The sequence below is a fragment of the Arvicola amphibius genome, chromosome 14 (assembly GCF_903992535.2).
Source record: "Arvicola amphibius chromosome 14, mArvAmp1.2, whole genome shotgun sequence".
Taxonomy (NCBI): Eukaryota; Metazoa; Chordata; class Mammalia; order Rodentia; family Cricetidae; genus Arvicola; species Arvicola amphibius.
The window spans coordinates 28095704-28117515 of record NC_052060.1 but is presented as its reverse complement, the minus strand read 5'-3'; the positions used below and the strand labels follow the sequence as shown (position 1 = coordinate 28117515).

The following is a 21812-nucleotide window of genomic DNA, read 5'->3' as shown; positions in this document are numbered from 1 at the left end:
CACTCTTTCTAACAGCTGCAAGATATACTTTTAAAATATTCATTAGCTTAATATTTTGCTAAGCAGAGAAGGTATAAAAGTATAAACAAACTCTACAGAATAAGTCCCTACCGGAAAAAGCCTGCTTCATATGTTGATGGCTCCTTTTCAGGACTGTATTGATAAATGATAAAACAGTACATTCCAATCTCATTTTAGACGATAGTAATGTTATAAAATATATGTTACCCATTAAGAAAGTTGCTCTTAAAGATGTTTACGTAATATTTTTAAGTAAAAGATTTTTCCAAATTTATGAATTCTTACATGAATCTATAACACAGAATTTCTCTTAAAGTATGTATGTTTTCATGCATGTCAGATGTCTGAAATAAAGACTTCAATAATGATAACCTGGTCAGTTTCATGCAACCATATAAGCTCTGCACACCAACCACATGACACTAAAATATACTATAATAATGCATGATAATATGATTTTTCTCTGTTATTATGTAAAGGCTCCTCTGATAATAAGGAGAAATTTAATATAAATAATACTGGTGATCTGGTATAAAAGATTGCAGTAACAACAAAATTTAAAACTAAAACTATGTGTCAGTCTTGTTGACCTAATAACCCCTGGCATGCATTTCAATCATGCTCAATGCAACGTGTTTGAATGACATATGGAGTCATCATTCAGGCAGTTTCACCAGGCTGTGGTAGTCTCACTCCTCCTAGGGTAAATATGAAGACCCAATACATAATTTCATCAAGTCCATGGTTTCATGAAAGTTCTACAATGTGATGCTTTTGACTGCCATTTTTAAAAGGCTAGCACATGACAACTTTGGAGAAAAGATAATGCATGTTATTGCTATTACTCCCAAGAGCCATAGTGGGTAGGATATTGACTAAATCAGACCAGGTTTAAGATTTATTGGTTTGGGGATTTTGAGGGTCTTTTTCTAGAGCCTATACCTACTGGAACCAGAGCAACCTCTTCTATACACATTTCTTATCTTCTTTCCTAAACAAATAAAGTATACCCAAGGACTTATTGGTTCATAATCCCAAAGTGCCATGGGAATACCAAATAAGAAGTCAGAAAGTATCTCATAATGTTAATATATTTGATTCAGTTTATAAATCATGATCACTATCCATACTGTAGGTCAAAAGAAGTGTAAAATACATAGTCAGCTTGTATCTAGACCTTACCTATTAATACTGCATGCTACTTCTTATTTATCATTATCTAACAATATCTAATATAGTACCAAGACTTGCCCATTATATATATATAATTTATTATATATAATACTATATATCATATAAATTTATATATTACTTTCAAATAGTCATTTTTTTCTAGTCTTAATTATTGCAATAACCACAATATAAAATATCCCAATATCTGTCCTTTTGTCAATTATCTACATAGTGCAATCAAAATCCCTTTTCTCTTATAATAAACAGTGAATTATAATAAACAATGAAAAAGAAATAAACTTGATATTGAACTTCTGCTAGGTTAGGTAAAGACTGCAAAATCTGATTCTGTTATATGTTGCTATGGTTTAAATGTGAAATGTGACAATTGTTCATGGGTCCTCAGTTGGTACTGCTGATTTGGGATGTTTTGAAATATTAGGAGGAAAGGGCAAGCCATATTAGATGAGTTACCAGGCAAGGGCCAGTAGCCCGCTTCTAGCCCAAACTCTCCATATTCTCTAGACCATTTCACTGCTGTAAGTTGTTCAGGGATTTCTGCCACCAAGAATGGTTTCTAGCTGCTGGAACAAACCAACCATGATAGACAATCATACTCTTTCAAACTCTGGGCAGAAATAAATTGTTGCTTCTGTAAAGTATTTGGTCACAGTAACAAGAAAAATCAAGAAATATTTAAAATAAATATTAAATAATTTAAATACTAAATATTAAATAAAATATTTAAATTTAAAATAAAGATATAAATTAAGTACCAGAAGTAGAATCTCCAATAAAATAAATACAGCTATGTACTGCTTAGTCCTCTGCAGCTGGGCAGTGGATGGAATGTAGAACTGTTTGGAACTGGTAATGTTAGGAATTCCAGAGCTTTGTAGTTATAGCTTTACAACCATTCTGGTGGTAATTCTGAAAACAAGCATTCTGAGAAAAATATGCAAAAACTATGTTTATGAGATGTCAGGAGAGGACAAGGATTCTTTTATGGTTTGAGCTATAGGTTATTCATGTTGCATTATGGCCATTTCTTTCATTATAGTTTGTATCTTGAAACACGAGCAAAGTTGGATTTGAGTAATAGGTTAATTCAATCAGTGACAGAAGCTTCAGGATACCATAGCATCTAGGCTATGGCATGGTCACTTCTCACTGCATGGGACCAGGTTTACAGTGCAAGTATAAAAAGTGTGTCAAAGCTCTTTAAAGCTATACAAATGAGAAAAGGAGTTTAAACTAGTCAAACCTTGGAGAGAATAAGTATAAATGGGGTGGCTTTCATTGTTAAAACAAATGTGCCATTAAAGAGAAATCATATGCTTTTCCCTAAGAAAAAAGAGCCTGTCTCTAGAAGGATCCAGTAAAACTACAGAAGCACTTATTTAGAAAGAGAGCACATGAAAAGATCCCTTAGGTTTGCCTGATAGAAAACTCATAGCTTAAGGAAGTTTTTATTTTTCATGTTCAAATATGAAGAGACTCCAAAGCCCCAGAATCAAGGTCCAAGTGATTCAGGCTACAACTCAAGCTGTCAATAAAATCTGAGATCATTTAGGCTGCTATGGTTCATAAGCATTGAGAACATATGTATTGTACTATCATTGAGGCTTGAACTAAGTAAGGGTCAAGAAAGCTGTTGAGGTTGGTCAGTGTGTAACAGTCTCGGATTCTCTGAGTTAAACTTCTTGTGGACATATTTGTGCAGTTGTATACATGAGTCAAAACTTTAATGGAGACTCCCAGGAGGTGTCAGAACATTGGGATAGGCCACCTACTGAGGAGAGCTGTGGGCATTGAGTTGTTTTGGGGTGATAGTTGCTGTAACCAGATGAGCTTTAGGCTCATGTCTGATCAATGGACTTCAGATAATGTACCAGAGATCTCTGTATGTTGGACATAGGACTGCTTTGAACTAATCTTTCCTTTAATGTACTTCCAGTATTCATTTTTTAGTGTTAATAATATGTGTCACTATATAGTAGAAGCACGAGTGTGACTTTGTACAGCAGCCACACAGATAATCTTGAGACACATTGGAGTTTCTAGGCTCATGCAGTGTGGATAGTAGCAAGATTTTCAAAAACTTGGAATCAATACTTCATACATTTGCATTATGAGATGGCCACAACTTTACAGGGTCAGGAGCAAATGTTATGTGCCCACATGTTCATGCTCTTTAAATCTATGTGCTTTAAGATAATGTATTGACTTCATGTCAGAGCCTGATGAACGTCTCTCAACAGAAATAATGTCATAAAGTTAAAATAAGCTTAAGAATATGTTGCCTTCATGAATTTTCCTCTTTTTTACTTCATACACATGAAGTTTCCATTTCTGAGAAAAAAAACCAACTATAATCTGAAAAATGATGATAATAGAGAAATGTGAGTTCTATTTACCTCCAAAAGTCTAGCATGCCTCTGTCTTTATCCTTCCAATAGGAATCTTTACAGTAGAAGTAATGACAATAATAGTATTTCCTAAGCTTTGTGTTATCATGTAATATCACCTAGAATGTTCTGAAAGAAATTCTGGTTGTTATAACTAGCAAAACACATTAGATTGATTTTCTTCTAAAGAATCAAATGAAACATTAATTCAGCATATACTAGAGAACTACATTAACCAAATATCTGTATAGTCAATAACAGAGAAGAGAAACACTCACACAAGAGTCTAATACTTTACTATTGTAGCAATTAATAACTTTTACTATATACTATATTTATATAATAAACAGTCAAAACAACTTTTTTCTAGTATCTTGAGCTTTCTTATTTTTATTCCACTCTGTTCTTGGGTAGTTATTTTGAGAAATAAAAAAGGGCAAACAGAACAAAGATAAATCAGCCTTTACATAAATGTTTTTCAAAGAAGGGGTAAAGATTTTGAACGTACACATGTTTTATAGATGTGTATTATTGCCTATCATATTACACCTACGAAAAAATACAAATCCTATTCCCATCCCATTTTGTTTTTATGTCATAATCAAATGTATTTAGTTATCATTAATTTACCAGCAACAAAGATTTTATATAGACTCTAATATACATTTTGACAATCAATAGACTTTGTCTTATATATTGAGATTATTAATAATCATATAAAAGTATGAGATATACTATAAAATAATTCATATTTCATGTCTAGAGGTATGAATAGTGAAAGCACTATAGTCTGGAGAGCCTTTGTAACTTTCTGGCCAATATGGTAATTGCCTGCCCTAGCTACTCAGCTTGGGTAGAACTTTGTCAGCCTCTCTTCTCCCATGACAGATTATTGACTAGTTTAATAATGTTTAGAGTCAATGTTTTTTGATTTGGCCCCTGAGAGGCTAGCCATGTTGCAGCTGGTGGCCCTAAAACTATGCACATAATGGAACGACTAAATGGATTCAGTGAGTTTGAAAAAGGAGTACATGAAATTGGGAAGGCAAAGAGGTAGGAGGTAGTAAGAGTTATGGAGGACAGAGTGATGGGTGGATTTGGTCCAAGCACGTTATTGTCATGCATCAAATTCTCAAACAAACAAAAGAGTAAAGAGGAGGAAGAAGCTAATTATTTGAATCTGTGAAGAGGAATTGAGATCAAGAACAAGAAAAGTTAAAAATTTGAGAAGGTTTTAAAGCTCAGGTCGTAGCCTAGACACAAAGAACATCGTGTGTGTGTGTGTGTGTGTGTGTGTGTGTGTGTGTGTTTATGCACATATACACATGCACACACATTTGTCTGTGTTACTTGTTTCTTATCAAAACTGATGATAAAAGTAAAACTGAAAATAATAGTGTTTCTGATATGTGCCCAGGAAGTTATTCAAATCAATAATTTCAATTCTCATTTACTTATTTTATGATTTTATTTTGTAGATGCATTTTTGCCCTTATGGATATTTCTAAGTTTTGTTTTACTAATGCACAGAATTACCTTCTTGTATATATTCTACATTTGTTTTTATACTGCAAAGACTTCACTGATAGCGACATATGTTAAAAACAACATGAAATATTTGCTGTCTTTTCACTTAATAGAGAATATTGGAGGGAATTGTAGAAAGGTAGAAGCAATGTAACATCTGTTTCATAATATTCCCCTGTAGCATTGCTTTTTCCATACTGATCCTCTGGATGAATCAATTTAGCCTTCTCTCTTATCTGTGACTTATAATCAAAAGAAAGACTTTATATAATCACAAAAGGCACAAGCCAATAAATCTATCTGGGAGATAGCTTTATTTGCTAATACAACTTGACAATTTTACATTTAGTATATATATTTAGTATATATGTATATATAATCACATGTGTGTAAAATCACATCACTGTGTTTCTGTAGTTAAATACACATGATGTAATAACAAAATAAATATAATTTACACTATTTAATACTCATTAGAATGGCACTCTGAAAAAATAAAAATACATTGATAATTATGTAGAGAAATTAGAACTAATCCATTATGGGTAGAGGTAAAATGGTGCAGCTTCTATAGAGAATAGTATAATAATGCTGCAGGAAATAAGCCATTGTGATCAAACAATTACGTTTTTTAAAGATGCATATTTAAATAAATGAACACTAGGACCTGAGAAATAATTATACCCATGTCCACAAGTATAACAGTGGAGTGGCTACTGGTGTATAAATAAAGTAACAGGCAACAATAAAATATCATAGGATTTCTGACAACTCTTAGAATATAGAGTTTTAAGAGCACTATGTTAGCAACAGTAAGGTTCTTTATTGGAATAAGGTAGCTGGACAAATTAAGGTAAGTATTTATACTTTTGCTCTTATAAAAACCCTTCTGGGGATAGGCAGACACTACTGTTGCATGGTAAGGTAGTGTAACAAATGCTAACAAGATACTCAATTAAGATATTTTTCATCTTTTTTACATTTACTATTTTTAATTTATTCTCTGTGAATTTCATAGATATGTACAATACTTTTAATATTATTATATCCATCCTCTGCTAATTCTGTCACTCCACTTCCTGTAAGCTTCCATCTCCATACTGCCCTCTCCACTTCAGGATCTCTTTTACTAATATCCCACTGATTCCGGTTAGTGTAGCCCCTGTGTGCATGGCTGTTGGGCCTCCCACTGGAGCATCTGAAACATACCAGTGACCAAACCTCAGGATTAAACTGACATTTCCTCCCCTAGTCGCCATCAAAAGTCAGTAGCTCCTCAGCTATGGTTGGGTGCACACCAGTGCCTCCCATCCCTAAAGGAATGTTGAATGGCTTGATCTCGTGTAGGTTTTTTTTTTTTTTTTTTTTTTTTTTTTTTTTTTTTTTTTTTTTTTTTTTTTTTTGCAAGTAGTCATCACTGCTGTGGCTTTACTGGCATTATCAAATCTGGAAGATGCTAGGTTACATTTAATTTATTTAAATTTGTATCTCTGTTTTGAGAAAGACTCTAAGTTTTGATCCCAGGTTGTTTGGAACTCTCTTTGTGGTCCATGTCAACTCTACAGTTGACTGCCTCCACCTCCCAAATGCAGAGACTATAGGCATTGGACAACATGTTTAACTATTCTGATTTTTAATAAATTAGTTTTTAAAAGGTTCTTGTTAGAGAGACGACACATTTCAAATTTAAAAAGAACACTAAATAAGTTATGCTAATGTATGTATTGCTTATTAGTTGGATTTATAGTGTTTCAGAGGGACCTTTATCAAATTTTAAAAAGTTATTTAAAATCCTCCCCCATATACACATGGATTGGGGGCCTGGGGAAGAGGAAATAAAATGAGGATAGGCAAATCATTGATTATTGTGAGAGTTTCAAAAGAACACATGTCCAGAACTTGGTCAAAAATGCAGTTGATATATATATATATATATATATATATATATATATATATATATATATATATTGTATTTACCTGTGCAAAAGCTGTATTTATTTGCACTAAAGTTATTTTCTCATTTTTCTGAAACTATATTAACTCTTTTAAAAAATATATACCTCTATGCACTACTATGCATGTGGCAAATGGTTCTAATATATTGGCAAGTAAAGAGAACAATGTGAAGTGATTATATATTATACATTCTAAAATCATAATTTAGTATTGATCAATTATAACAGAAATATAGTCATTAAGAATTAAATGAAACTATCACATAAATTTTTGTTTAAAATAAAAGGAAGCCCACATTAATACTAGAAGCACACATTAAGTACTTGAAGACTGAGTGAAGAAATAATCATTAAGTATCACGGTACTCCCTTAAACTGCTGAGACATGGGCATAATTTTGAATCCTGACTCAAATATCAATGTTTTTCTCTTCAAACTTAACTGCATGAATTGAAAGTTGGATACACAATTTATCTATTCACACAAGCAAAATGAACATCTGTTAACTTCCTGTCATGGGAGTGTGGCTGTGGTGGGCAGGGTGTGAACAGAGCCTCTGATGTATAATGTTCATCCCATCTGCACACCAGGTGGCATTGCATGGCTAATCAGAGGATGATAACACACATCAGGATTCCTTACATAGCTGGTGATAAGAAAATAAATCCATTCAAACTTCGTTTAAAAACTTTTTTTCTTATGTGCTCACAGTAAACACCCTTAAATTTGTATATAAAGAATTACAATATTCAAGGTTTAAGTTTATTAGTGCTGCATTGTTGGTTTTCCTATATGACAAACATGATATAATTTACAGTATTAACTAATGTGAGTTTAACTAATTGAGAATGAGTAGGAGAAATCAACAGAGTTTTGTCTGTTGTATTGAGAACACAACTGTACCGGCTGTTCCTTGAATAATTCAGAGACCTGATTGGGAGTAAATTAAATTTGATATAAATTTTAGTTTTATTACTCCTAAAGTTGGTTTGCTGCTGCACGCAGCATGGCTCCAGAATGAGCCTTACAGCGACAACAAGGGAAAGAAAAACAGACAAACACAGATATACACTTAAGTTGGGATTGAACCGGCTGGCTCTGCCAGAGAAATTACAGCACCCCAGAATCTCAATGTGTTTATTTTATTCCCTTGAATGGAGAAGTGGGTTTATTGTATACAGCTGGACAAGGAGGCAGCAGTATTACACACAGATAAAGAAGGCAGCATGGTTTATGCTATACTACATTTACCTGGATCAAGGAGATATGTTCACATGATCTCCATATGAGTAGTTTCTGTAGGAGAGTAGTCTATAGGACATTAATATCCAGAGAGAGAAAGCTACTGTGGATTAATTTCTATACATGCTAACATCATTCACAGGTAGACCAGAGGAAGGCTTTGCCATTTTTGAGCCTCCCCAGCTTCCCTGGCAGTAAGGTTTTGTTATTTTACGAACAGTTCAAGGCTACTATACTGGACTTGGTCATGTCAACAACATACATCTACTGAGGACCGTACTCATGTAAGGATTCCTATGCCCCCTCTATTTGGCTACATAAAACCCTCTGTGTCAGGGAGATCTCTGAAGAGATCATTTTGTTTTAGAATATAGAGTTGAAAGGCTTTAAAATCAGAGATGTGTTTGTATGTTAAAGTTTAGTAGCAAAATATACCGTATTAATTAAAGACGGTATAGCCTACTTATACAAATAAGAATTAATAAATAACATAAATTACCCTGAAGTTTCATAGTTCTATATTACAAAAGCATGACTCTTATAAAGAAGCAAAAGCCCCCACATTGAAATGAAAACCATTTTCCTCCAATTTACATCAATCTCTTGCCAGTTGTGTAGTTTTTCTCTCACTCTTCATTTATTTTATATCACAATCACAGTTCCCCTTCCCCCATCCTACCTTTCCCTCTCCTGCTTCCTCTCTACCCTCCTCCACTGTCACCATTCAGAAAGGGGCAGGCCTCCATGGGCCTCCAGAAAGCATGGCACATCAAGTTGAGACAGAACCAAGGCCCTCCCCTTGCAGAGACAGCAGACCTGAGTTCATGGGAGCTCAGGGATTCTGAACCAAGAGTTAAGAGGCTGCCTAGGATCATCCCAGGCCTTCTGCATGCATGTGACAGTTGGGTGACTTGGTCTGTTTATGAGGCTTTTAGCAGTGGAATCAGGTTATATATGTCCTTGGTGCTTACACTGGCTCTTGGGAACTATTCCCCCGCGTTGGATAACCTCACTCTTCATTTTATGTCCAACATTGCTCTTTATGTTCAAAAAAATAAATTTGACAAAAAGCTAAAATAAGCACAGCACTATAGTTTCTAGTGATAGAATAGCTATGCAGTAAAACAGTTCATGATTTTAATTTGAAAACCCCTATTAATAGTTCACATACATTCAGTAAGATCTGAAATTCTTCACAGACAACTATATTGAGTTGGAGGAGGTTTACTATAGAGTCTTTAATGTGTCCAGGACAAGACACATTCCTTTTCTTATTGTTGCCCTTCCATATCCAAATTTGCCTTCAGGAGGTCAGCTGAGACTTACAGGATGATTGCTACAATTATAAAAATATTCAAAGCCCATTTTACAGAGTGAATGCTTGTGTCCCATTAAAATTCTTATATTTAAGCTGTAATATTCAAGTTTGTATTGGAGGATGGAATTTGGGTTTAGATTCAGTTTAAATAATCATAAGTTGAAGGTCCTCTGTTTTGGGATTAGCATTTATTTAGCAACAACTGCATCAACAATGAAAAAGAGGTTTAAAAAAAAAAGACCAATTAGATGAACAAAGAAAATGCTAGGTAAGTCCATTAGCCATCTGAAAGTCAAGAAGGGCACCCCCCTTCCAGAACACAAGCATGTTGTCCAACGATTGCAGACCTCCAGTTTCTCAATAGTATGGACATTTACGTGTGATCTGTAGCATTCAGTCTGAGGACATTAGTCAGAGCAGCCACAATAGATGACTGTGCTCATAGTATGTACTCAATAAATCTCCTAGAAGATTCAAATGGTAGTGTTCTCTTCGAAACACAACTAGTTGCTTATTTAGCAAAATAATAATAATTATAATAATAAATAAACATTTTGCTTACTTCAATGATTTTCTAATCCTTTTATCAATGACTATGTAAGAATTCATTAAGCCACTGGGAACACTAAAACAAAATTAATTCTTACATAATGAAAACACCTAATTTTCCTTCTTCAGTAAAAATAACTGCCATAAGAGAAATGTATCTTTATTTCATAAAACACATGGGAAGAAATGGCAAAGAAATCCCTTTATTTCTATTTTAAAAATCCAAAGATGATAAAAATATTTGAAAGTAAAATATCATTTATACTTTTTCATAATTTTGTTAAATAAGATATAGACTGCCTTAGAAGAAGCATACTAATTTTAATTAATTAATGATCAAATAAATATATGCTTACTATGGACAGTATTTTAGAATTTCTACCCACAAGGTAAGTTAATATCTTAAAAATAGTTTTCTTTTCAAATTAATCTTATACGTTTATTTATTATATATGGGCGACATATGTATAGAGACAATAGAACAATTTGTGAAAGTTTATTCTCTCCTTTCATTATGTGGTACCCATGGGTCAAACTCAAGTTATCACCTTGCCTGTACCCACATAGCAAAATCACCAGTCTTTGAAACAATTTCTTATGTAAAAATGAAATGCTTAACAAAACCTCTATAAGTCAATAAATAGACCCTTAAAAATTAACTCCTAATCCTCAAAGCAAATAGCATCAGAGAGTAATTCTAGATTCCACAATAAGACATTAATAGAGCACCTGCATAAGAATTTTTCAGAGCCGATGAACTTATTTTTTAATTTTGGGGCAAGTAGATGGGAGAAAAAAAGGAGAGAGAGAAACAGAAAGACAAGGAGTAGGGGATGAAGGACTTTTAACTAGTTAAATGGTAATATCTCGAATCTTTTCAAGAAGTTATAACATTCTTATTATGTCTTCCTTTTTTCTAATTTTCTTCCCTCAAAATATTTTATTGATACAGTTTGACAAGAATATGCTGAAAATTTTGAGTATCAAAATGAAGTTTAATCATACTCCTACGTTTTAAAGAGATAACAGATAATTGCAACTAACCAAAAGTAATAAAAGGGATACTAAGTTCCTTTCTACAAATGTAACAAGAGTATTTCATTATGTATGAACATAGTTAAAACACCCGCTCGGTGGATCAGAATGAGTGCCTGATGAAGGATTTGCTCCGTGAGAGAAATATTCTAAGGAGTATTGATATTAACATCGAGAGAGAGATTCAAGAATTTTCTCTGTGGGGAAATACATAGATGGAAATTGGGGAAATACTTTTAAAAAGAAGGCTGTATATGAAATTATAGGTTAGGTCAACAAATTGTGATTATAACTAAAAGAGTAGTGTTTGGAATATTAACTTTAATATGTGATAAATTAGTTTATACTATGAAATATTTGTTTAATGATGTAAATATGTATTGCAATCTTTTATGTTGTACTTGTTTAACTCTGTAATGTATTATTTTGCCTGTCTAAAGCAGCTGATTGGTTTAATAAAGAGCTGAACAGCCAATAACCAGGCAGGAGAAATAATAGGTGGGGCTGCTAGACAGAGAAAAGAAGGAGAACAAGGAGTTAGAGAAGGAGGAAGGGAGGACAACAGGGACCAGCCACCCAGCAATGCAGGCAACCCAGGAGTAAGAAGGGGAGAAAGAAATATAGAATAAAGAAAAAGAAGCCCAGAAGCAAAACGTGAAAGAAGAGAAAGAGGAAAATTTAAGTTAATTTAGAAAAGCTGGCTAGAAACAAGTCAAGCTATGGCTGGGCATTCCTAAGTAAGAATAAGTCTTTATGTATTTATTTGAGGGCTCGGTGGCACACCCCAAAAGTGTTATAAAACAAAAACAGAAACCTACAGGGTAGATTCACACAGCTCCAGCATCCTGAGTATAGTCTACTTCAATGTGAGTGTCACGAATATTGAGTGCAGTGTCTGTGAGGCAGTTCCTAGATAAAAAACAATTCAGAGAGAGAAGAGTATCACGTGGGCAAAGTTTACCTGTGATCTTCGCCTCTGACCCTCAACCTATTTCAAAATTATCACCAACTGTGTGAGCCTGGAACCAGAGCAAGGCGATTCGAAGTCTTTGAAGATCTAGTTATCTTCAAAATATTTACATGGGGCCAGCAACAGAGCTGTGCAGGTGAGGGTACTTGAGTCTAGCCTAATCTGTGTTCAATTCTGGTACTTATATGGAGGAAAGAAACTACTGACTCTCAGAAGCTCTCCTCAGGTGAATTCACATGCATACAGACATGCCCACAAAATGGATACAAACACAATTTAAAGATTGGAAATCAGATAGACTTAATTGGCTATTACATGATATAAGCTAAAATCACTTAGGGACACTGAATTTAAATATCTGTAAAAGAACTGTCAAAATTTTTCTCAGAGTCTCTATTATTTTCTTCTATTTTCATAAGGTGACCAGTCTACCACCTGCTTTTGAAGATTAATATGTACTTTCTATAGATATGTTAATACGATCAAAGAATAATTGCCCTACATCTCTTTTATCCCCTCTGGGGCTTTTCATGAACTCATTAACAGATGATTTAATGAACTCTCAGCTGGAATTCCTTTTCCCTCATTTTCAAATTCTTGGGAGCCATCTTACAATTATACGAGAGTACTTACAAGTGATACTAGATTAAACAATATTGCAAATTAAAAAAGTAATATCCACAGCAACACATTTGTGCCTTTTTGCTTACAATTAAGTCAGGTTTATTATTTTAAATAATGTATTTGTAATTGTTTATATGGAGTAGGTAACCAGTCTTTATCTGGGGGGCAGAAGTAGAGTGGGCTGTCTGAAAACTATTGCATTTCCTTCTAAATAAATAGAAAGCATACATGATTATCTACAATTTAGAAATTCCTGATTAAGAAACTAATTAAGAATAACTTTTGCAGAGAGGAAGTCTGTCTGTAAGAAGGCACAAGAGAGTTAAGTAAAGGCCACGGAACAGCAAATTTAATACCACAGTTTCTCAATGGATTTTCTTAATTGTAATTATCTCTTCCTCGGCTGTTATAATATTTGGTAATCTTCACACTACAAAATATTCTTCTCTTGTAGAAACGGAACGAAAGCAAAAAAAAAATAACCCAACTGGTGGTAACAATAAGAAAGTGAAACTAAATATGGCATCTAATTTTTCAAGAATATGTATTCCTGTTCAGCAGCCGTAAGTGGAATGTGACAGTGCAGGCTGGTGTCCTCAGAACGTGTTAAGTTTCGATCTTCGGTCTAGAAAAGACTTTTAATTTTGAAGTATGACATTGGCTATCCTAATCTTACTCTTCCTATAAAATTGATTTTCCATGATTAGTGGCCAGTTCTTTTTTTTTTTTTTTTTTTGGTTTTTTTGAGACAGGGTTTCTCTGCAGCTTTAGAGCCTGTCCTGGAGCTAGCTCTTGTAGACCAGGCTGGCTTCGAACTCACGAAGATCCGCCTGCCCCTGCCTCCCGAGTGCTGGGATTAAAGGCTTGCGCCACCACTGCCCGGCTTGTTCTGCTTTTCTTAAAGTTAAATCTATTTTCCATGATTGCTACTCACATCTCCACGGCCAAGTCAAGAGTTAACAGACTGGATTATATTTGGGATAGCGCCTGGAGTGCCATCAAAGTTCCAGTGGTAGGTGGCAATACCACCACTGTGAATGAAAATCTTCCTGTTTGTTTCATTGCAATGGTGATACCAATCATATAAAAAGTGACAATGTGCCATTATAGGTTTAGTTTGTGCTGAGATACATAAAAATCACCAACATTTTAAAATATTATATTCTTTTGTTTCAGTAGCTTATTAAAATTGATACCAATCATATAAAAAGTGACAGTGTACCATCATAGGTTTAATTTGTGCTGGGATACATAATAATCACCAACATTTTATTCTATTTAGTTTTGGTAAATCGTTAAAATTGTTTCAATAAAACTCAATACTAAAATAATACCGAGACAGTTCCTACTATGTCTTTGGTATTTTGGATGCTGTTTATGGGTTTATTTATTGGTGGCGACAGAAGGCATGCCCAAGTCCTCAAGCGCACCATACACTCTACCAGTCCTGTAATCTCCTTTATGCATGTGGAATTAAGAGGGTATGAGGAAACCGAATGACAGCACAACCAGACCCCTTGACTTTGACATGCTGACAGTGTGGCCAACATGACCAGGTAGGAAGGGGCCTGCAGCAGGGATCTAGTAGTAATGGGAGTGCTGCTAGGAATAAGGGACTCCAAGATGTCTTCTGGATAAACATGGAACAGATCATCCCTACAATATCTGCCTGCTCACACTGTGCCAGACAGCCTCATGTGATGGTCATGGAGCATATCATTGTAGCTTCCCTGCAACACTTTCCTTCTCTGAGATTTCAAAAATAAAATGAACTAACTAACAGCTATATGTAAAGTTGCATTGATTATCTGAGTGTGTCTCAGCCTGTGCATGGTTCTTCTCTCACATGTTGCTAAACGTTTACTTAGCACCACTACATTGTAAGGGTTCACACTTACAAGTGTGAACTGTCACATGCATAACCAGAAAGATGAAAGCTGCTAAGGGGATGTGCCCAGTTCCTTAGACATCAAGACACATTGTTCCTACACCTGGACATAGAAGGGACTCATCTTGAAAATGTAAAGTCCTAAGTTGATGTTTTCCTAACTCAATTTAAACCTAAGCGTGCCACTGAATTTAGATTTCATTGCTATTTTAATCTTTAGCACTTGTCATGGAATACCACTGTATTTGGTGTTTGCTTTATTTATAAACTACTTACGTGTAGGTGTTAGACATACCATGCTGGAAATGATGATTTTTACCACAAAATTCTTAAAATTTAGACCTATAGGTATCAATTTTAACTATTATGTCATATTAAATATTTTATACCAAACATAGTATACGTGTGTAAACACACATGATGAAAATAAACACATATAACAATATTTCCAAAAGGTAAACACCAAACATATATATATATATATATATATATATATATATATAATAACATATATATCATAACATTAGTACTTTATATTATTTTTATTTTAATTTCTGAACTTTAAAAAAATAAAAAAGTGGCCGGGTGGTGGTGGCACACGCCTTTAATCCCAGCACTCGGGAGGCAGAGGCAGGCGGATCTCTGAGTCCGATGCCAGCCTGGTCTACAAGAGCTAGCTCCAGGACAGGCTCTAGAAACTACAGGGAAACCCTGTCTCGAAAAACCAAAAAAATAAAAAATAAAAAAAAATAAAAAAGAACAATGGATAGACTCTGTAATATTGATTCCATTGAACAAAGAGAGCTAATCAATATTTTTACAAAGATGTAGAAAGGAGGCATCCTCACTCCTGTTATGAGCACTGGCAGTAACACACTGTGTGAATGTTTTTATTTGGTTAAAAATTTCAACAGTTTTAGAGCTATCAAACCCACGTTGTCTCAATAACAACTAAGTCTAGTGTGAATACACACGAAATCTCATCTCACTAGTTAGATGCTTAATCATTCATGAGTAAGAGCTGTAACTCTGAAATTCATAAAAAATATGCATGAAATGAGACAAATAACCTAACAGATTCTGTTAGTATTGGGGGTGGGGTGAATCTAAAAGTGATTTTTCCCCTAGCAATAAATACAATATTTAAGATGAGCAACCATGAGAATACACACATATTAAATCAATGTGCTTAATGAAGTATCCTGACAAAGTTACATCTAATAAAATATTTTTCTTTTGATATGTAATAAAGGAAAATAGAAGCTGTAAATACTGGAGTACTATATGACATGTTTACATACATACAAAAGGTAAAACATTTCTCTTTTTTATTAAATTACTGATGCAGCCACTAATGAAGCTCAAATACTAAGACTATTTCCTTATGGTTAGTTGACTGATGAATCTCACACATCAAACACCAAGGAAAATGTGCCTTGTGGCAGAAGCATTATGTACCTCTTTCCTCTCTTTCTCTTGGGTGTTAGAAACACAATGTCCATTTGCCTATGGTCAAATTTCCAATCATCCTTTGCTTTCAGGTATGTTTTTGACTAAGTTATGAACAATTAAACAGAAGCAGAAGTGGTATATAGCGCGGCTACACCACAAACCTAAGAGGACAGGTGCCGCCTGTGAACACATCACCACACTAAAATGTCAAAGGATCTGCTTCTCAGCATGAACGTGTACAACATAAATATGTAAGGACTGCACATTGTATGTATTTCATTCACAGAGTGCGTGGTCCATCAGAGACTTGTCTTGAGAACACTGTAGCCCAAGAAAGATTAACAATATAAGGGAACTTAAGAGAAAGAATTTTAAGAAAAACCTGAAATGTCTTTGATTATTTTTCAAATATAAGGTACTTCTGACTGATAGAATCACTAGATGTTTTTAATCATTAAATTATTCCAATTTTTCCTAATACTGGATTTCCTATGTATTAAATTTGGAACTCTTTCAATAAATGTTGTTTGCATGACCTCTATTTCCTGAGTACAGACATTTTCATAGAAATGTCCATAGCAACAGAGGTAATTGTTCTGGGATGTTCTACTCTTGACAGTGACCCTGTACCTTTTACGTCTAGCTTCTGTAGGAAACTTAATGGTGAATTGAAGTGTTACTTGAAAGTGTCACATAACGTAATTTCTCTCTAAATCTTCCACTTACTGTGGACCAGGAACCTGGGAACAACCAGAGTCAGAGAAAAGCAGGAGATCTTCCAGATCCAGTATATACAACTTTATCCAGTGCAAGGCTCTTTTCTCAGTAAAATTAGGAAGTTGAAAACCAGGTCTAAATTCAAAGTATAGTTGACAGGAAAACCTAGGGAAAATAACGCTACTCTTCTTCCCATTATTAGTATACAGACTGGTCAGTATAGCTAATGAAAATGATATAGAAAGGTACAATGGTACTAAAAGGTTCTGAAAGGTGGTCCAAGATTGTAAAGATAGCAGATTTACTTCTCTGTGATGCTTTTTAAACCTAAATCAGCTAGTGTTCATAGCTTCCCGTGGATGTGGCTCCAATGCTGTAGTAAAGGAATGAGTCATTGAAATGAGCAAAATTTGGTAAGGAAGCATTAATAGTGATTTTAATCTAAAAACGTAATGAGAATTCTGCCTTTGCATCCAGCTTTGCCCACCCTACCCAATATTCAGTCACTGAAAGATACTGGAGGTTTGCACTTACATAGATAGTACTCAGATATCCAAAGAAGGAAAAGGGTATGGTCAGAAAGACAGAAGGGTCAAGTTGTGTTTTAGAGACTACCAATTAATATGCTCAATTCACATCTCAGAATTTTCCAGAGTACAACATGAAACATGAAAGAAAAACAGACATCTTGACATGGTGACGAAATCTAATCAGCTATTTGTTTTCTTTGGTCTCTTGATACGTAATAAGTGGAAGGGAAATGTTTGAAAATTTAATACTGTGAGATACTTTTCAAAAGATATGGAGCCTTCGTAAAATGAACATAGAATAATGCCTACTCTGTAGTTCATCATAGTCAATTATACTGTCATCAAAAGAAAGTAACAGCATCCTGCCAGATATTGCGCTACCACATCATGGAAGGCATTCTTCACCTTAGAGCCCACTTCTGGGGCTTCCAGTGTAGTGGGAGACCTAGGACACAAACATCTCTTACCAAAGCCTGTTCTCAAGGCATATGAAGCAGTCCAACAAGGCCTGTGACCACAGGATACCTGTTTGTGCAGTCAATATGGTGTATCAGTGCATGGAAGATGTGTTTCCAGTACAGAAATGTCTAAAGGTAGTCATTCTGATGGACATTGTCAGGAAAAAAAAACATTTAAGTTAAATAAAGATATTTAGAAATAATCCACTCACCAATTCCAATGAAAGCAGCTTTGTAGCCATCTTTCTTCAGAGTGCTGAGGGTCATTTCATCTGTGGAAAGGCTTTTACCACAAATTATCTGCAAGAAACAGTACTTTGAGTAAGAATTTTTATTTTAGCAGTTGATTAAAACTAAATATTTAACACACAAAGTCAAAGAAATGACCATGAAAGTTTTTAATGAACAGGTTTCTCTAATGAAATTTGTAAATAATTAGAACACTAGCATTTTCTGCATGGGATGAATGTAGAAGCACCAGTATAATTACAATGATATGAGTAAAAAGTGGAACTACCTCATGACCCTGTATTTAGCTCCTAAACGTATACCCGAAGATTGTATATTGCACCATGGAGACACTTGTACATCCTTGTGCAATACTGATATATTCATAATAGCAAGGAAATAGACTAAGCCAAGGTGTTCATCAAGAGACAAATAGACATATGCACAGTGGGACTTTTCAATAATTAAGAAAGGTAAAAATATGATAATTATAGAAACTAGTATATTAAATAAGATAACCCAGACTTCAAAAAACAAGGACAGCATGTTTACCTTTACCTTTTGATTTTAGCTGAGCACATACACACACACACACACACACACATATATATGTATATGTATATATATATACATATACATACATACATACATACATACATACTGGGAGAATAAATGTGGGTTAAAGCCAAGAAACTAGATACAATTCCGTAACAATAAAAGAGGGAATTTTGTTTTGTGTGTGTGTGTGTGTGTGTGTGTGTGTGTGCTAGAGAGAGAGAGGGAGAGAGAGAAAGAGAGTAGGGCAATAAAACACAATTGATATAAAAATGGAGAGACATAGCAAAGAGATGAGAATAATTCCCCAAAGTAAACAGGTATGGAAATGTCATAAGTTACTTTGTATGCTAATTTAAAAACAAAATTCAAAAAGGTAAACTAAAATTAGTAAAAACTTCTCACCTTGTGTCTATGGAAAGCACTATGTTGAGTTCTGCTGGGGAATACTATTTTAAGGTATGTGACACTTTGGTTTATGCTCCATTTGTTTAACTCTGTAAAGCTGTGGTTCCTTGCATGTTAAGAACACATGATGATCCAAATAGAGAGCTGAATGTCCAATAGCAAGGATAGGTGGGGTTAGCAGTCAGATAGTATAAATAGAAGGAGAAAAAAAGATAGTCAGGATGACAAGATAAGAAAAACTGGCTAAAAACAAGCCAAGCTAAGACCGGACATCATAACCAAAAAGCCTCTATGTGATTTATTGAGAATTAGGTGGTAGTCCTCTCAAAAAACCAAAATCACACAATAAAATACTTGAGAAAATAAGATAATAATAAAATAGTAAGTGAGGCCAAAGAGTCGAAAAATCCAAAAACTCAAGTAAGAACAAAAGATTTACACATGAAATTATACTACAAATTCATGTTATTAGTATGAGTATGGATGGTAGTTCAGATAGTAAAGATTCACTGTAGCTATAGTCAAAAGAATGAGATTGCAGGGCATTTCACTAAGATCTTGCCAAAGGGTAGGATTTCCATAAGGGGTATTATTCATACAATATCAACAAAACAGAGGGACAGAGTAGTCACTATGACTACAAGTCACAATATTGTGGTTGGTCTCAAAAACCATTCAATTAAAAATACTATTATACTTATTTATTTGGGGCAACTAGAGGTCAAAGGACAACTTGAAGGAGTCAGTTCTCTTCTTGACCATATGGGGACTGGGCATTAAACTCAGATTGTGAGGTTCAGTGGTTAGTGTTATTAACCCTGAGCCATCTCTCTGACCCATGAGTCAATTTTCAGGTAGAAACCTGCTGAACAAGACAGACATCATACACCTAGGTGCTGTGGGACAACGGTCTTGTACCCTGTAAAGATTTGTCAGTTGTGTTGGTTTAATAAAATGCTGATTGGCCAGTAGCCAGGCAGGAAGTTTAGGCAGGGTGACCAGAACAGGAGAATTCTGGGAAGAGGAAAGGCTGAGTCTGCAGTCATCATCCAGACACATAAGACACAAGATGAGAATGCCTCACTGATAAAAGGTACCAAGCTATGTGGCTCACACAGATAAGAGTTATGGGTTAATGTAAGATGTAAGAATTAGTTAATAAGAGCTAATAGGCCAACCAGTTTATAATTAATGTAGGCCTCTGTGTGTTTCTTTGGAACTGAATGGCTGCAGGACCAGGCAGGACTAGGTAGATCTCTGTAGTATCCTGGCAAATAAATACTACAATAATTACCTTGCTTTCCCATAGGAGATGATGACCATTTACCTAGGCAACTGTGCACCAGGGAAATAGGGATAATCAGACATTTCAAGGACAATTAGGCACATGATCTTTATTGACATTGATACCTGGAGACACAAAGGAGGGACCAATGTGAATGGTAACGTGGAGCCTGACTAAAATTTGGGTCCCAGGGAGCCATCAGAGACACTGACCCTGTCAGTGAGCATTTTTCTACTTTCCAAACACATAATTGAAATTGTTACACTTGTCAGTTAAGTAATCCCCAACTGTGTCTGGCCTATGTAAAAAGAGTTGAAATTGCTATCACAGCCGGGAAGTCTCCACTCAAACATCAGAAACCTAACTGAAAGAGTTTTTCTAGCACAGATTCATATACAATGTGCTGCTGGGATGGGGAAAGATGTTCCTGGTGCCCATCAAATCTCCATTGACTTCACCCTTTGTCCCTTGCTGAGATTCGATAGTTCCCACAGGATGAATATAAACTACTGTGGGCTTACATGGAGATTAGCTTTGGTTGCAGTTTCTGTTACAGGCATGGTATAACTGCTGAAGAAGACCGATATGAACATAGAAACCACTGAATGCAGCTATATTCTACTCGACTTCTAAGGTGAGTCAGAAACAGTTGATACATAGGGAGTGTTTCAGTTCACCTCTGAGATATGTCAAATTCAGTAATAGCATGTATACTCTTGACATGCTCCTTGTTAAACGTAACATTTGGTGATTATTTGTTGAAGAGATGAAACAAAATTAAGACAATATTGGACAATGGATGTCAATCATCTATATTTGTGTCTACATAGTTCTCAATATACCCGTGTGTGTGTGTGTGTGTGTGTGTGTGTGTGTGTGTGTGTTTGAAACCAAAGCAATATAAACCTAGAAAAGTTAATTGCTAGGAAATTGTGTGTGAACATAGTTGTGTATAATGTTAGCTGAAACAAGCTAGAGACATGGTAAGACAGTTTATATGTTTTGGTGATGAGAATGAGATAACATGTTCATGAGTTCATCTCGCTTTCAAAAGGAGACCATATTTGCGACAAAGTGTCAAAGGGCCTTGTCATGGATGCTTCATGAGTATCCCATCAAAGGAGCCATGCCCTCAAAGTGTTCCCTGTCCTCTCTCCTCAAACTATAGAGCAAAGGCTGTTTACTTTACTCCATTGATATCTTCAAAGAATTTGGGAGGTGGGCAAAACAGAAGTAAATTCATTTGTCTCAATAAGACTGTAACTTCATTGGCCCTAAAACTGAAACATCTCCAACAGTGATAACTTCTTTATAGAACTTTCCAAATCACCATTTCAGAAGAACTCTATGCAAATATAGATAATTTTTTTACAAAACAAAAGTTATGCTTTTTACTAACAGATAACAGCTAAGGAGAAGAATATTGCCAGGCATTGCCAAGACTACCTACTTGTAAAATAAGAAAGTCA

At 34.9% G+C, this 21812-nt stretch overlaps 1 protein-coding gene across 1 annotated transcript in view; it reads right to left on the bottom strand.

Moving 5' to 3' along the window:
- The window catches only part of Dpyd (dihydropyrimidine dehydrogenase), a 780348-nt gene that overhangs the window by 543323 nt on the left and 215213 nt on the right, over window positions 1-21812 (bottom strand). Inside the window, exon 8 of the mRNA XM_038311847.2 lies at window positions 18080-18167. Coding sequence (XP_038167775.1) covers window positions 18080-18167 — 88 coding nt within the window. The remainder of the gene's footprint in view (window positions 1-18079; window positions 18168-21812) is intronic.